General features: G+C 39.9%; 1 protein-coding gene across 1 annotated transcript; it reads left to right on the top strand.

The window, feature by feature from the left end:
- Positions 1-3,921: 3,921 nt before the first annotated feature.
- Positions 3,922-14,416, top strand: LOC310945401 (meprin A subunit beta-like; the record flags this gene model as incomplete). Its single annotated transcript, XM_083911482.1, has 14 exons — positions 3,922-3,963; positions 4,113-4,140; positions 4,300-4,350; positions 4,439-4,482; positions 5,866-5,944; positions 6,039-6,156; positions 6,779-6,957; positions 7,192-7,410; positions 11,129-11,278; positions 12,057-12,272; positions 12,449-12,705; positions 13,564-13,774; positions 13,872-14,048; positions 14,136-14,416. The coding sequence occupies 14 exons, from the start codon at positions 3,922-3,924 to the stop codon at positions 14,414-14,416; spliced, it is 2,052 nt and encodes a 683-aa protein (XP_083767608.1).

Here is a 14,416-nt window from a genome sequence, read left to right as displayed (position 1 = left end):
CATGTCTTTCACTCGTCTTCCAGCTCCTCTTCTGTGTTTTGTACCTGTGATACCAGTAATGTGTGACCACTGCTTATGTAATAATCCGAGGAGATATCTTTTGTCTTTGTTTCTGAGACGTCTTGTGTGTAGACACGTTAGACAGTAGAGGGCAGCAGTGCTGTGTTTTAACTGCAGTCAGCACTGGGCGCTTTTTATTTAACCCTTGTATGGCGTGGTATTTGCGTCAAATTGACCCGTTTCAAGTTGGAACTACAAGTATACATTTTTTTTCCTCCTGAAACTCAATGGCCTTAGCTTATTTTTTGTGATAAACATGTAGAAACAAAAAAATAATAGAACACAAATGCTACTAGACCACACACAGTTACATCCTTCATATGGTCTTCGGTTCAGTTTGACCCACATACACAGAGACACACACACACGCACACACACGCACACACACGCACGCACGCACGCACGCACGCACGCACGCACACACACACACACACACACACACACACACACACACACACACACACACACACACACATATACTATTACATTATTATAATGTCATAATTATTTATAATTATAATTATCCCCCTCTGTCATGTGTCCGAATCACTCCTCCAGTGTTATTTGTCTTCTAGTAGACACTGATTGCATTCATTAAACATATATGTTATCTCTATTGTTTGAAATATAGATGAAGACAATACAGTATTTGTTAATGGTTTATGAAGTAATATTTTATTTCAGACTTGTTTTTAAAACTCCAGATACGTCTTGGGTCAATTTGACCAGAGGGTCACAAATGTGAAGACCATACAAGGGTTCATTTGGAGGCTAAAACAGTTTAGTGATGATTTTGTAACATTTGGAATTTTTCTACAGCCAACACGTTAAACTGTATTCCAATAAATCAGCTCCTCCTCTTGTCTGATTAGTATAGTCTGGTTTACGGGATACAGTGCTGGCATTCGTCCCCTTCCGCTATCTATACTGCAGTTTTTGCAAGGGCGCCGTTGCTGAATCCGCCCTGGATGTGGAATTGTGGAGAGTGCCGCCCAAGACGAGTGTGGCTGCCTATATCATAGACATAATGCAAGAGAAAATACAAGTACAAATACAGGCAGCAATACTCCAGCACTGACACAGCTGGAATGATTCAGAGTGTCTCATGAGTGATTTATAACAGGGCTCCATCCTTGATGTGAGGAGGCTGAAGAACTGAGGAAGACTGAAGGTCTTCTTCTTCTGCAGTACTGCCCCTATAACTGATGGCCAACACTCCCTATGGTCATACAGCCATTCAGTTAATTAGGCGTTTTTCATACCTGAAACGTATCGAAAAAAGAAACACATACATCAAAATGTAACGATGTAGAAAATTGAAAAAAAAAAACAGTAAAAGTATCACAACACAATATCTTCATGACTTCATTATACAATTGGAATGTGATCTGATTCTGAAGATTTCTGTCCTATGGTTTAACATAAGATATCATACAGTACTACTGTACTGCTGTGCACAGTGGATAATTGTTGGACCAGGACTGCCATGCTCCTCCCTACACAGGGGTGCAAATCCAATGTCAGGATTGGGGAGGGACACAAAAGTGATTTTTGCCCGTATGCAACTCATACCATGCCACCGTAAATCACAACTTAGTAGAGGCTCGCCATATCATTCAGAAAGTAGCGCACAGGGAATCATTTACTGTGCTGACCTTTATGTTTATTTGTCCTAAACAGCAAACAATTTGTATCACTGCTTACTGTTATATTAGTAAATCATCATTTGAAGGGTCTGGGTCATGTAATGTCTACTCACCCCCAATTCTTCTCACCACCTTCCTTTTCTCATCACCAGCTTCTGTGTAAGAAACTACCCATTCATTTGCATTGCAGTGGAGGAGAGCAGAGATGGAATGTGTGAGCAGATATCGTGTTATATATTGAGATAAAGTCCTTTATATGGAAGACATATATATCATCAAACCCATGGCCTCTTGATTTTTTGTGTCCTTTGTGTGTATTACTGTTGTATGGCACACATACGTATGTAAAGTGTCCTTGAGTTTCTTGGAAGACACTATATAAATCAAAGTTATTATATCTATTAATGTTATCGTATTTGTACGTACGTATATATTTTTTTTGTTGTGATATCAAAAAACCTGTTTTACTTAGTAATTAATTAACGTCATTTAGACGTCACTTTACATTCTGATCCTTGCACCTTTTATTTTGCACTAAAGTTGATAATAAAATGAGAAGAATTCTCAGTACTTTTGGGGTGGCTGTGTCTCATAGATAGAGCAGGTCATCTTCCTTTTGAGAGATCAGAGGTTCGATCCCTGACTCCTCCAGTCCGCACGACGAATTCAATTCAATTCAATTCAATTCAATTTTATTTATAGTGTCGAATCATAACAAAAGTTATCTCAGGACACTTTACAGAGTAGGTAAAGACCACACTCTATGACTTATTTATGATTTACATAGACCCAACAATTCCCCCGTAGAGTACAGTGGCAACGAAAACCTTCCCTTTAACAGGCAGAAACGTCAGACAGACCCAGCTCTGTGGAGGACGGACATCTGTCTGCACCGGTTGGGGAGGAAGAAAAGGAGAGAGAAAGAGAGAAAAGACACACAGATGGACAGAGAGAGACAGACAGACACACTTCCAGAGATGCAAGCAAGCAAAGCCTAACAGTAACTATAATAATATCTATAGTAATGTGTATATGACGTATATGTTAAGACAGTTAATACAACAGAATAGTAGAAACAAGCACAGCTAAGGTGACAGAATATGAAAATGATAATAATTATGGTGGCAAACATGATCAATGATGAGTAGTGGCAATAGCAGCTACGATACAGCCACAAATTTTATAGTTTATTAAACTAGTGATAGTATATATGAGTAACAGTGATAATAGCAGCAGGAAGCGTCATGTAGGACCACGGCAGCAGGCACCACCACGATCAGCAGAGACCTGCAAGACGACAAAGCACAAACAACTCCAGGGAAGAAGCTGAATTAGTAACATGCATTGATGAGACATGAATGGTACAGACAGAGAGGAGAGAAGCTCAGAGTATCCGGAAAAGTATTAACGAAGTGTTCTTGGGCAAGACACTGAACCCCGAATTGCTCCCTGTGCTGCGCATGGGTGTGTAAATGTGGTGTGAATGGTTAGATTAGATGGTTTGTAGATGTCCACTGCCATCAGTGTGAATGTCTGTGTGAACGGGTGAATGTGACAAACACTGTGAAAGCGCCTTGAGTAGTCAGAAGACTAGAAAGGTGCTATATAAGTACAGGTCCAATTAATATTTAGCATTTTACTTTTCATTTGTCAAGTATTTAATTCACACAAGAGTATACAAACATATGCTTTACCATGTGGTCAGTTCATATAGAGTATTTATTTATTGAATTGCTAGAAAACAGGCTATATCGTGATTTATATCGTTATAAATCTATATAAACCTACATTAGGTCAATATTGACCCATATTAGGATGGAATGCTTTGGCCATATCACCAGCCCTAGCTCACAGTGATTTTAAATAACATCCATTTAGGTAAAACATGTGACTCCATACAGTGTAGACCTGCAGTTCCCACTGAGTAGCACTGAGACACAAATCGGACAGTAAGGTAAGGTCACGTCTGTGTGTATGTTCTGCACCAGTGTATGTTTATAAGTGTATCTTCAATACTTAGATAAGCTAATCATGAATCAAATTAATTATTAATTTGACAGTCGTGTAATCTCCCTGAACCCAAGTCATAAAATCAGACCATGCAAATGTTGCATGCACTGCAGTGTTTCTTCTTCTGTACAAAAACGAAGCAACAGACACAGCAGAACTGACACGGGCTGAACCAACACACCAGTGTGTGTCTGCAGCTGGAGCCATGGCGCTCAAGTGGATCATTCTTTTCTTTGGCCTGGGGCTGGTGAGTCATTTTTGTGAAACACTGACATTCATATTGTAGTAACGTTGCTTTAATTTTGACTTTCCAAACACCAAAGTTCATTCTTTAGAAAATCATGTCATCAATTATTTCTATTTACTGAATAAGATATTTGCTAATGTATTTATTAGGCAGCAGCTAAGCTGACAGGTGATACAGGTGAGTCACATATGATGTTTTTCATTTTATTCATTAAAATATATGTGACAACTTAAAGTAAACATGTCTCAGGTGTGTGGGGCAGGCCTCAATTGCACCAGAACACAGTACAATAATAATTAGGCTAATAAAAACATGTTATTGATTCTACATCGACAGAAACTGATGTTGATGAAGGCCATGACTGGGACATCTTTAACATCAATGAAGGTTTGTGGACACACTGTTTTAGTTTGGCTTGTATAATCCGTCTATGTCTCTGAGGATTTTTATCAACCATCACAATTTTCCTTTGCAGCGGCTGGGCTGGACCTGCTGGAAGGAGATATCGAACTGGAGGAAGTAAGCCAAAGACTCCAAAGATCAAAAGCTGCTTCAGTACTCTGCATATGCCATGATATTTGTTCTGGGGCTTTTGACTTTGGCTTGGATCTAACTGTAAATTAGACTTTAGACTAAATAATCTAATAGTCACCTGAATACTAGTGATGTCCAAATAAAGCTTCATGAAGCATTTCCTTTGTTGTCTGAGTCCGCTAGATGGAGCTCTCTGTTCAACAAAGGGTTGAAAACACACTGAATCACCATTCATTGAGCCTTTTTCTTTAAACCAAGAGCTCCATCTAGTGGACTCAACAGATACAACTAATGCTTGATGAAGCTTCATTTGGACATCACTGATGAATACCTCGGCTTTTAGTCCACAGTTAACCAGGGGGGCACGGTGGTTGAGTTTTTGGACATTAAAAGTCTAAAATGTCTCGACTAATCTTGCAGAAAATTTACTGTACGACTGGTCTAACACTAAAGACCAGTCTAAAATATATTTTTGAATCCGGCCCCTGGGCATGATGGGACATTCTGAGCACAGAAAAATATTTGTTGCACAAACATGTCTTTTTGCAACCATAATTCCCTAATCACTGTTGTGATATCCTCAAAAATTACCTACGGTACTCTGATTATTCAATTTGGTTATTATTGATAATATACAGTATATGTGTAGATGTATATATACATACGTATATTATATATTATTCTTGCATGCTTACTGTATGTCGATAGTTGAGAGCACAAAATAGACTTTTGTTGTGTCTAGAACTCTTATTTTGAAAGGAAAGAATGGAAGTAGTGAAACTGTGCTGCTGGTGACAATGTGGAAGTCAATGAAGAGTTTGCAGTCTTCGTGCAACTAGACCGTATGGTTCAACTAAAGAACCTCAGCGTTACTGTTGTTCTGTTGTGTTTTATTACCTTCATAAGTACAAGCACATCTCAAGCGATTTCCTCTTCCTCTGTGGCGTAAAGTGAGCCTTCATTTTCCCGGGATATACCCTGTGGCAGACCAAATTATCATATAGGGAACCAATTTAAGCGGGGGTGGTGTCATTTTTCTATAACCGTTACATTATATAATCAATATTTTCTTTGAAATTAATAGATAAGAACAAAAGCTGATTTTTGACACCAAAGGGGTACACAGAACATTAAAGATGGGGCGCCAAGGTGCCCTGAGCAAGTGTCCATATGTGATGAGATGGGAGTGAGAATGTGTTGCCTAAAAATGTCCCATTGAAGACTCAGAATTAAGACCAAGGAAAGCCAGCAATTAAAAAACACAAGGTTACAGTTATATCACCTGATGAGTCTGTTCAAGTGTGTGTGCTCTGTTTCTCCTTCATCCGTATCCAATTGTATACCTGTTGTTCTCACCGTCACCATCAGACATTCAGCAGGAACTCCATTATAGGACACAAGTATCGCTGGCCAACAACCATTCCCTACTATCTAGAGGACAGTCTGGGTAAGACACTTACATTCACACTGGGCTCTTATGGATACACCCCAAATTAGGTTGTTTTTTTATGTTTCTTTATCTTACACTTTGTACCATTTAGACATGAATGCAAAAGGTGTGATCCTGAAGGCATTCGACCAGTACAGACTGAAGACCTGCATTGACTTCACACCATGGAAAGGAGAGGCGAACTACATCTCTGTGTTCAAAGGGAGCGGGTGAGCTCTGTGTGTCCCGCACGCTCGACAAACAAACACCCACACAAAGCTGCACATAATGAATACTTTTGGACACTTGTGGTGACAAAGACCTCAGAGAAATATCATGAGGCTCTGCAGTTACACTCAGCTCTAGAGAGCCTTTTTTTTTAGCATCTTTCAGCTCATGTTATGGTGTTACAGCACATGAACATAATGGAGCACTTAGCAGCCAGATATTTTTCTCAGACCTTGATGGAGACAAAATCTGAGCTAAAAAAGAGTGAAATTGGACTAGAAGTTGCAAGTCCACAAACAAGATTCGAAATCTGTGGTTCTCAAACTTTATACATGACGTAATTTTTAAGTACTTAATGTTAAGTAATTAATGTTTCCTTTTTTATTTTAGAGATTCCTTCAAGTACCACCACAGAAAGCTTGAGTACTACCAGTGGTACAAGTACCACAGTTTGAGAACCAGTGCTTTAAATGAATGCTAACATTGTTCTGTGTCTGTCAGTGTCAGTGTCAGTTTTCTTTACAGTTTGAGAGCTGCTGCTGTATTTGTTATCCTTTTGACCTTCTCTTCCGGGTTTAAAAGACCCTTTATTCAAAAGTATATTTCGCTTTTACTGCTCCGTAGATGCTTCTCCTCTGTAGGCAACCAGCATGTGGGGAAGCAGCGACTCTCCATTGGTAAAAATTGTGATCGTCTAGGAACCGTTGAGCACGAGTTCCTCCACGCTCTGGGTTTCTGGCACGAGCAGTCCAGAGCTGACCGGGATGATTACGTCAACATCATGTGGGATCGCATTGAACCTGGTAACCACACCCTGAATTACAGCTCAACACTTACAACACATTAGTATATACGCATGTAGTCTTGGCATTAACATTACACATTGAAATAAAGTTTTGAACAAATATTTCAACATCAATTTCAAAATATTTTCATTTTTTGGCAATTGTTCTTCACCCCTCTGTCCGGGCCCCTGAATGGCAAGGAGGCCCCAAACAAAGAGTTGTATTCTTCCTGATCTTTTGATGTTTCCTCAGGTAAAGAGCACAACTTCAGAACATACGATGACACAGTGTCCAGTGCTCTAGGGGTCGCCTATGACTACGGCTCTGTAATGCACTACAGCAAGACGTCCTTCAACATCGCCTCGGAGCCCACCATTGTCACCAAGATCCCCCACTTCATGGATGTGATTGGTCAGAGGATGGGGTTCAGTGCTAGTGACCTAACCAAGCTCAACCGTCTCTACAACTGCAGTGAGTCATCTCAAATGTTTATTTTGTCCAATAAATGGGACATTAATCCTGCACTTGCATGGTTACAAGAAAGTCAGAGTTTATCTCTCATGTGACACTGTATTGATAATCATGTACAATAGTTTTTTAATTTATTAGCCCATAGTAACACCTTGAAGATGACAGAAATGCTCATTTATTTGATAAATACTACTACTACTACTAATAATAATAATTCATTTAATTTTTGGGCACCTTTCATGTCACTCATGCTCACCTTACAGTAGTAAAAAAAAGCAATTCAAAACAACAACACAGCAGTAAAACAAGAAATGTATCACCAGTGCAATGACCATTGAAAACGTACCTGTTGGTAACAGCCATAGACTGTAAAAAAAAGTCAGTTCTCTCAACTTGATCCAACCATACTCGCCTACAGGAGTCGCCATCTTGTCAGACTTAAACTCCGCTTCATTTCCTCTTACCAAAAAAGGGCATTGATGTGACGTTACGGGGAGGGAGATACGTCCATCTTGCTGACGTTTACCTACTAGGAGAAGATAACTTTTTCCCCTTGTGTTGTCATGGTAATATGAGCTAAACATACAGACTAGAATGTTTTTTTGTACCAGGCCTTAATTAGGTTTAATTATGTTGTGAAAAACAGCCTATTTAACATGGGGTTCAATAAGAAATTGCTCTATTTTGAAAACTCCCCTCAGTGGACACTTCCTTATTGGATCACCCAGGAAGTTGCTGTGGTGGGGGCTTGGTAACAGCCCGATTTCTTGGCTTCCAGTATTGCTTCTTTCTGGTGAACCTCTCATCCAAATAACTTCACACTCAACGCTGCACTTCCTTGGGTCCTGAGCAATACACCTGCCATGACATAGTCTAGTCCCCTACCAATTCTAGAGTATACACATCATTTTTGGGACCAGGCTATATCTTGGAAAAAAAGCTTTCATTACAAAAGTAACATCACTTATGCTTGAAATGTTTTGCTGTCCTACAATGTTCTTTCTTCAGTGAGCTGTACCCAGAATGCTGTTTGGCTGTGTTACAGTAGCAGGGGTCTACTCTCAGTACACTTCACATAGTGTACATAACACACTACTAATAAATAGAGACCTCCTTGTGTCCTCAGCAATACACACACCCAAGTGTGAATTTGTTCCGATGAACGGTCAATAAAATCAAAGACTCATTTATGCAGAATGTTTTCACGCTTAGTAGGCTACACAGTGTTCAATAAACTGTTGAAGGCCACCAGCTCTTTTCTGTTCTGTTTACTTCGGGGTCCAGGAGATGTATTACAGAATCTTCCCATCTTAAAGGGATTTTACGGTGTAAAATAATCCCAGGGTCTTTTTCGGCAAATACACTCATAAAATAAACCATAAAGACAATCTTTTTTCTGTAAAAACTATTAACGGAAAAATCCTGGAAAGTCACCAACAGCCAAATGTGGCTAACACTGATTAGCACGGTGAACACATTAAAACGACTTTTTTAACCACTAATACTGCTCAGGATAAAAACCGAACCTCTGCAGTAGCATGATAAGAGTCCCTACACATAAAACAAAGCATCAATGTGCTCCTTTCCTTTCTTTCTCTTGATGCCTTCACCGTGCTGCCCGAGCTATCTCCGTTAATAGTTGTAACACAAAAAAAATTGTCTTGATGGCTTATTTGATGAGTTTATTTGCCGAAAAAAAACCTGGACTGATTTTACGCCGGAATTTCACTTTAAGTCTTGAGTCAATTTGGTATTACAAATCCTAACAAAATTTAGGAATCCTTGCTTATCTCACATACTCACATACTCAACATTACCTTGCAACCAACGCTACTTTTCTCATCTCGCAGAACGCTAAACAACTTTGTAACTGTTGTTTTTTTCCCTGTTGAAACATACATTGAAACATTAAAAAAGGGAGCAACAGGCATCAGTTTGAACCACAACCGTGAGAGCCCCATGACGTCAGTTCACAGTTGTTCGTTTGTTCGTCGGCTGTGTAAAAGCATCAAAAGGGCAGCGAACACTCCCTGGTGAGAAAGTTAAGGACAGCTCCACAGCTATCCTAAAGTTAGGAGGGTTTATTTGAGGTTTTGGGAAGTTAGGATGCATGTGTAACATACTTTTCCTATCTTAAATTAGGATAGGAACATTAACTTAGGAACTATAAATCAGGTCTTAACCTAAATTACCATGTTACCAAGCAGTTAAAATAGGATGTGCAAGTTAAAAAAGTTTCAGTAATACGGCCCCAGGTGAACTTCTGTTGTGAGATAATGTAAACACAGTTGTGTGGTGCTCTCCACCTGCTGTATTACCCCTCAGTTATCAGGCCGACTGATGGAGCACTGCGTCATATCGACATGTTGTTCCTTTTATCACTCCTTTGGAATCAAATTAGAGCTGGAAATGTGATAACATATGTGATCAAAGGTGTTCTGATTATAACTCTTACATAAGAAGTTTCCATCAAATGATTATTGAAACTGGTGCTAGCCTTTATTTATTCATACAACTCTAATAGTCTGGCCTCTACTGCCTCTTATAGACCTATTTCTCTTTTGAATATTGAAATTTGAAATACTTTAGGTTAAAAGCCCAGGTCCTATTTTACCTTCAGTCATGACACTTGATCAAACAGGATGGTCTAGAAAAAACACAAGGGGATTTTTAGGTCTTATATTACGGTAGATTTGATCATGGTATCGATTGACGCAGAGAAAGGGTTTGGACACGTGTGCTGTAAACATTCAGGACAAAGTGGAGAAAGAGCTGAATCTTGCTCCTGCTATCCACTGTTTTTTGAAATCTATAATGGCATTAGCGAAGTGAAAAGTTCTGTAATTTGTTTGCAGCACTCAGTACGGCGCTGGGCAACAGTTCTGGATCCTGGTTGAATCTCATATTTCTCAGATATTAAAACTTACTTAAGTACCCTGAATTGCAGATCTAAAAGTCCCCTGTGGTTTGCTGCACAGGAAACCATCCTCCAGGTCTGGATGGATCAAACAGCAAACGCATGAAAAATTGAATTATTGATTCCATGGTGAATCAGAGTTTTATTAAAATGTGGCACCCTGCGCTTCTGTAAGAAATTATTAATTTATGGATTGTAGAGGATTGACTATGCCTAACTAATAAGTTAGTTGTAATGACGTCCAAATGAAGCTTCATGAAGCATTGTCTTTGTTGTTTGAGTCCACTAGATGGAGCTTCTGTTCAACAAAGGGTTGATAACACACTGAATCACCATTCATTGAGCCTTTTTCTTTAAACCAAAAGCTCCATCTAGTGGACTCAACAAATACAACTAATGCTTCATGAAGGTTCATTCAGACATCACTACTTCCAACCCTCCTTCTAGTGGATTCAACCAACAAAGAAAATGGTTCATGAAACTTCATTTGGACATCACTAGCTATTTGTGCTGCACATACAGTATTTTTCAGTGGTTGGTCTGTGACCACTGGAGTCGAGGGATGATGCCGGGATTTAGTCGATTGTAAATGGTCAGAGAATATAAAATAAGTGCCACTCAAAAAAGTTTCTATTATAAGTTTATACAGTTCCTGTGTTATCTATGCAAACATATACATTTTAGGAGCTTTTTGTGATAATGACAGGAATTGTTAAAGAAGTTCCAGCCTTCAAGTTGAAAGTCTTGGTCGTTCAAGTCATTATACTGAAGTATCTTGATTAAACTGTTTCCTCTCTGCAGCTAAGTCTTCTTTCTTTGTGGACGGATGTAACTTTGAGGAGGAGAACATTTGTGGGATGATTCAGGGTCCTGGCAGAGCAAAATGGGAACAACGTAGTTCTGTGAGTGGAGGGCCTCCGACTGACTTCACCAACATGGGACAATGTAAAGGTGAGTGGTAATCAAAACAAATACATGTTATGATGCTGAACTTTGTTCGACGTCCTGCAGTCTCCTTTTAAAATCTACTGGAGACCAAAAGCTTCCAGACAGCAAATATGACACAAAATATGTAGAACTCTCAATGTTAATAAATAAATAATGCAGTCACAAAAAATAGTCTTGTGTTGAGCATTTTAATGTATTAATGAAACACTGGAAAATGCAGATTAAGCATTATACAGTATAATCTTATGTAATACAAATCTCTGTCCAGTTACCAGTTATTGAAGAATGTTAATAACTTCATCACCTTATCTAGTCTCACAGATAGCTGGCCTTGGTGTTGAGTGTCTGAAGATATTTAAAAACAAAAGTGACTAAAGTGATTTATTACATAACCTGTACAAAGTACAGGCTGGCAGTAAAAACACACTAATTATTGTTTGAAGATAAATAATAGTTAGATACCATTAAGAGTGTGTCTCTTTCATTACTTGTTATTTACTGCTAGCTGCCTATGCTAGCTAATGCAATTTGAGCCATTTGTCAGCTTTATTTTAACAAAGATTTTATCCTTTAACACAATTGCTGTAAATTGTTATGAATGTCTCTGCTGGGGGAGAAGAGACATTCATTCATGCTCTGGAAATGTGTTTGAAGTCCAGGCAGTATGACCTGGGGGAGACTTGAACTGACGAAGTAGGTTCTTGAATACTGTTCCAGAACATATAATGTGAGAAACTAGTGAGGCCCAACATTACCCACTGTTGTGTCCTCCTGCCCTTAGGAAAAGGCTACTTCATGCACTTCAGCACAGACTCTGGTGAACCCGGTGAGCGTGCATTCCTGGAGAGTCGTTGGCTTTACCCCAAACCTGGAGCTCAGTGTCTGCAGTTCTTCCTCCATAACACCGGGGCAGCTGATGATGTTCTCAATATCTGGGTCCGAGAGTATGACAAGGCCGACCCCAGTGCTAAACTGAGACTCTTCAAGAGCATTTCAGGTAACAAATGAAATATATCATGATATATACAATGCAGTTATAATTATAGCCCCTACATGCACCATCTGGAAGTTTGTGACTCCAAGCTACATTTTGAAATCAAGGCTCCATTGAAAACTCAAATATTTCCCCTACAACCTTAACTATAGAGTCGTAATTGAGATGGGATTTTACAGGAGGTGTCATGGGCTCCTGGGAACTGCACAGCATCAATCTGAATGTGATACAGAAGGCCCGAGTGGTTTTTGAGGGCGTGAGGGGAAAGAATCCATCAAAGGGAGGTTTTTCTCTGGATGACATTAACCTGTCATCCACAAAGTGCCCTCAGCATATCTGGCACATCCGCAACATCACCCACCTGCTGGCCACCACACCAGCAGGAAATAAACTGTACAGCCCTCGCTTTCTTTCTCCAGCAGGTTACTCCTTCCAGGTAAATACCTTTTAAATATATTGACGCAATCCAAAGCTTGACTCACCTGTTGTGCATAGTTATGGTTGCTACTAGGGCTGTACCCAACTCTCAATTGCATCAGTCGAATCAAATATGCCTGTTCAATACAAATGTTTGTTCCTTTTTTATATAGACCTCCAACAAACACTTTATTGAAATGCCATTCACGTAATATAGTCGACAAGCCAAGCTTAGTGGGCTTACTACACTGACAACATATTGGAAATGTGCAACAACATTATTTGCTGACACTAGATATCCAATAAAATCCAGAGACTGTATTATATTAAGTTGTAGAAGCATAAGGTGGAAGATAATATTATCATGGAGCCTGATCAGGCGAAACCTTTTCCTCCGGGGCACTACGTCCGTCTCACTCAGTGGAGCCACTCACTCACCCTGGGAGAGCATCATAAAAGTGACAAGATAGATAGATTACTCTATACAGACTGTATTTTGTGTGTTTTGCACCAGAAACATAATGAAAATATAATGAAATAATGAAAAATACTTATTCCTGCAAATTGGTGCTAATGTTGTATATGAAGAAATATATGAACATTTAAATAAAGTTTTTGATCAGATTTTTATATTTCCTGACCTAAAATAATTTTATTATTAGGCAGTTGATGTGCTGCTTGAAAAATATCAGTCGACAGAGCGGTCTGATGATTCGAATCTTTGATTTTCAGGGGGCTGCCCTAGCTGCTAAGCGTTTATTAGACCATTTCTGTTCTGGGGAGGTGTCAGCGAGTTATATAGTAACTTACATTACCATCACATGCTTGCACAGTACTTCAACATTACTTCTTAGTCTTCTTGCTCTATGATCTCTAGGTCGGTGTGTACCTTACAGGGACAAGTAGCCGTCCAGGGTACATGGCCACCTACTTCCACCTGACCTCAGGACCCAACGACCACAAACTCAAGTGGCCGTGTCCGTGGCAGCAGGCAACTATGGCCCTGATGGATCAGCAGTCTGACATCAGACAGCAAATGAACATGCACCGAATGGTCACCACTGACCCCAACAAGAAGTCCTCTGATGGTAAGAGAAGTGTAACAAGCTTGACTAGCCACTCAGTCCGTTTTTTATACAATTAATTGTTTGTTATACAGAATGACAGTTCAGCTGTTTTTTCCAGGCACTGAGTACTACTGGGACGATCCACGGAAGGTGGGCTCTAAAGTGACTGCCTCTGATGGCAGCTATTACTACCGAGGCCCAGGCACCGGAACAAGTACCTTCATCACCCACAGCAGACTAAAGAGCAGAAACTTCATCAAAGGAAACGATGCCTTCTTCCTCTTCACTCTTGAAGGTGTGGAGTTCAGATGGGAAAACTGTACTGTACATCTCAGATCATCCTGTCCATGAAACGTCACACTTGTTGTCTACCTGTCCTCAGATATATCTCATCTGCTGGTATCTCAGCCTCTGCCCCGCTCTGCAGTCCATGCTGACGCCGGTCTGATGAAGGCTGCAGAACAAGGTGCTCCACAGGGAGCTCACAATAATGGGATGCTGGTCCCAGCTGTGGCAGGGTCTGTGGCAGTCGCCATGTTTGTGCTTTCCATGCTGATCATAGGGTACGCTTGGAGGATGAGGAGGAGCAGGACACAACAAGAAAGCGATGAGGTGGTGATCATACAGGACATGCCTGGATTCATGGAAGTGAGTCGGAGTTGA

Source organism: Echiichthys vipera (assembly GCF_963691815.1).
Source record: "Echiichthys vipera genome assembly, chromosome: 3".
NCBI lineage: Eukaryota > Metazoa > Chordata > Actinopteri > Perciformes > Trachinidae > Echiichthys > Echiichthys vipera.
Note: the sequence above shows the minus strand (reverse complement) of the source record. Positions and strands in the feature narration are given on the sequence as shown.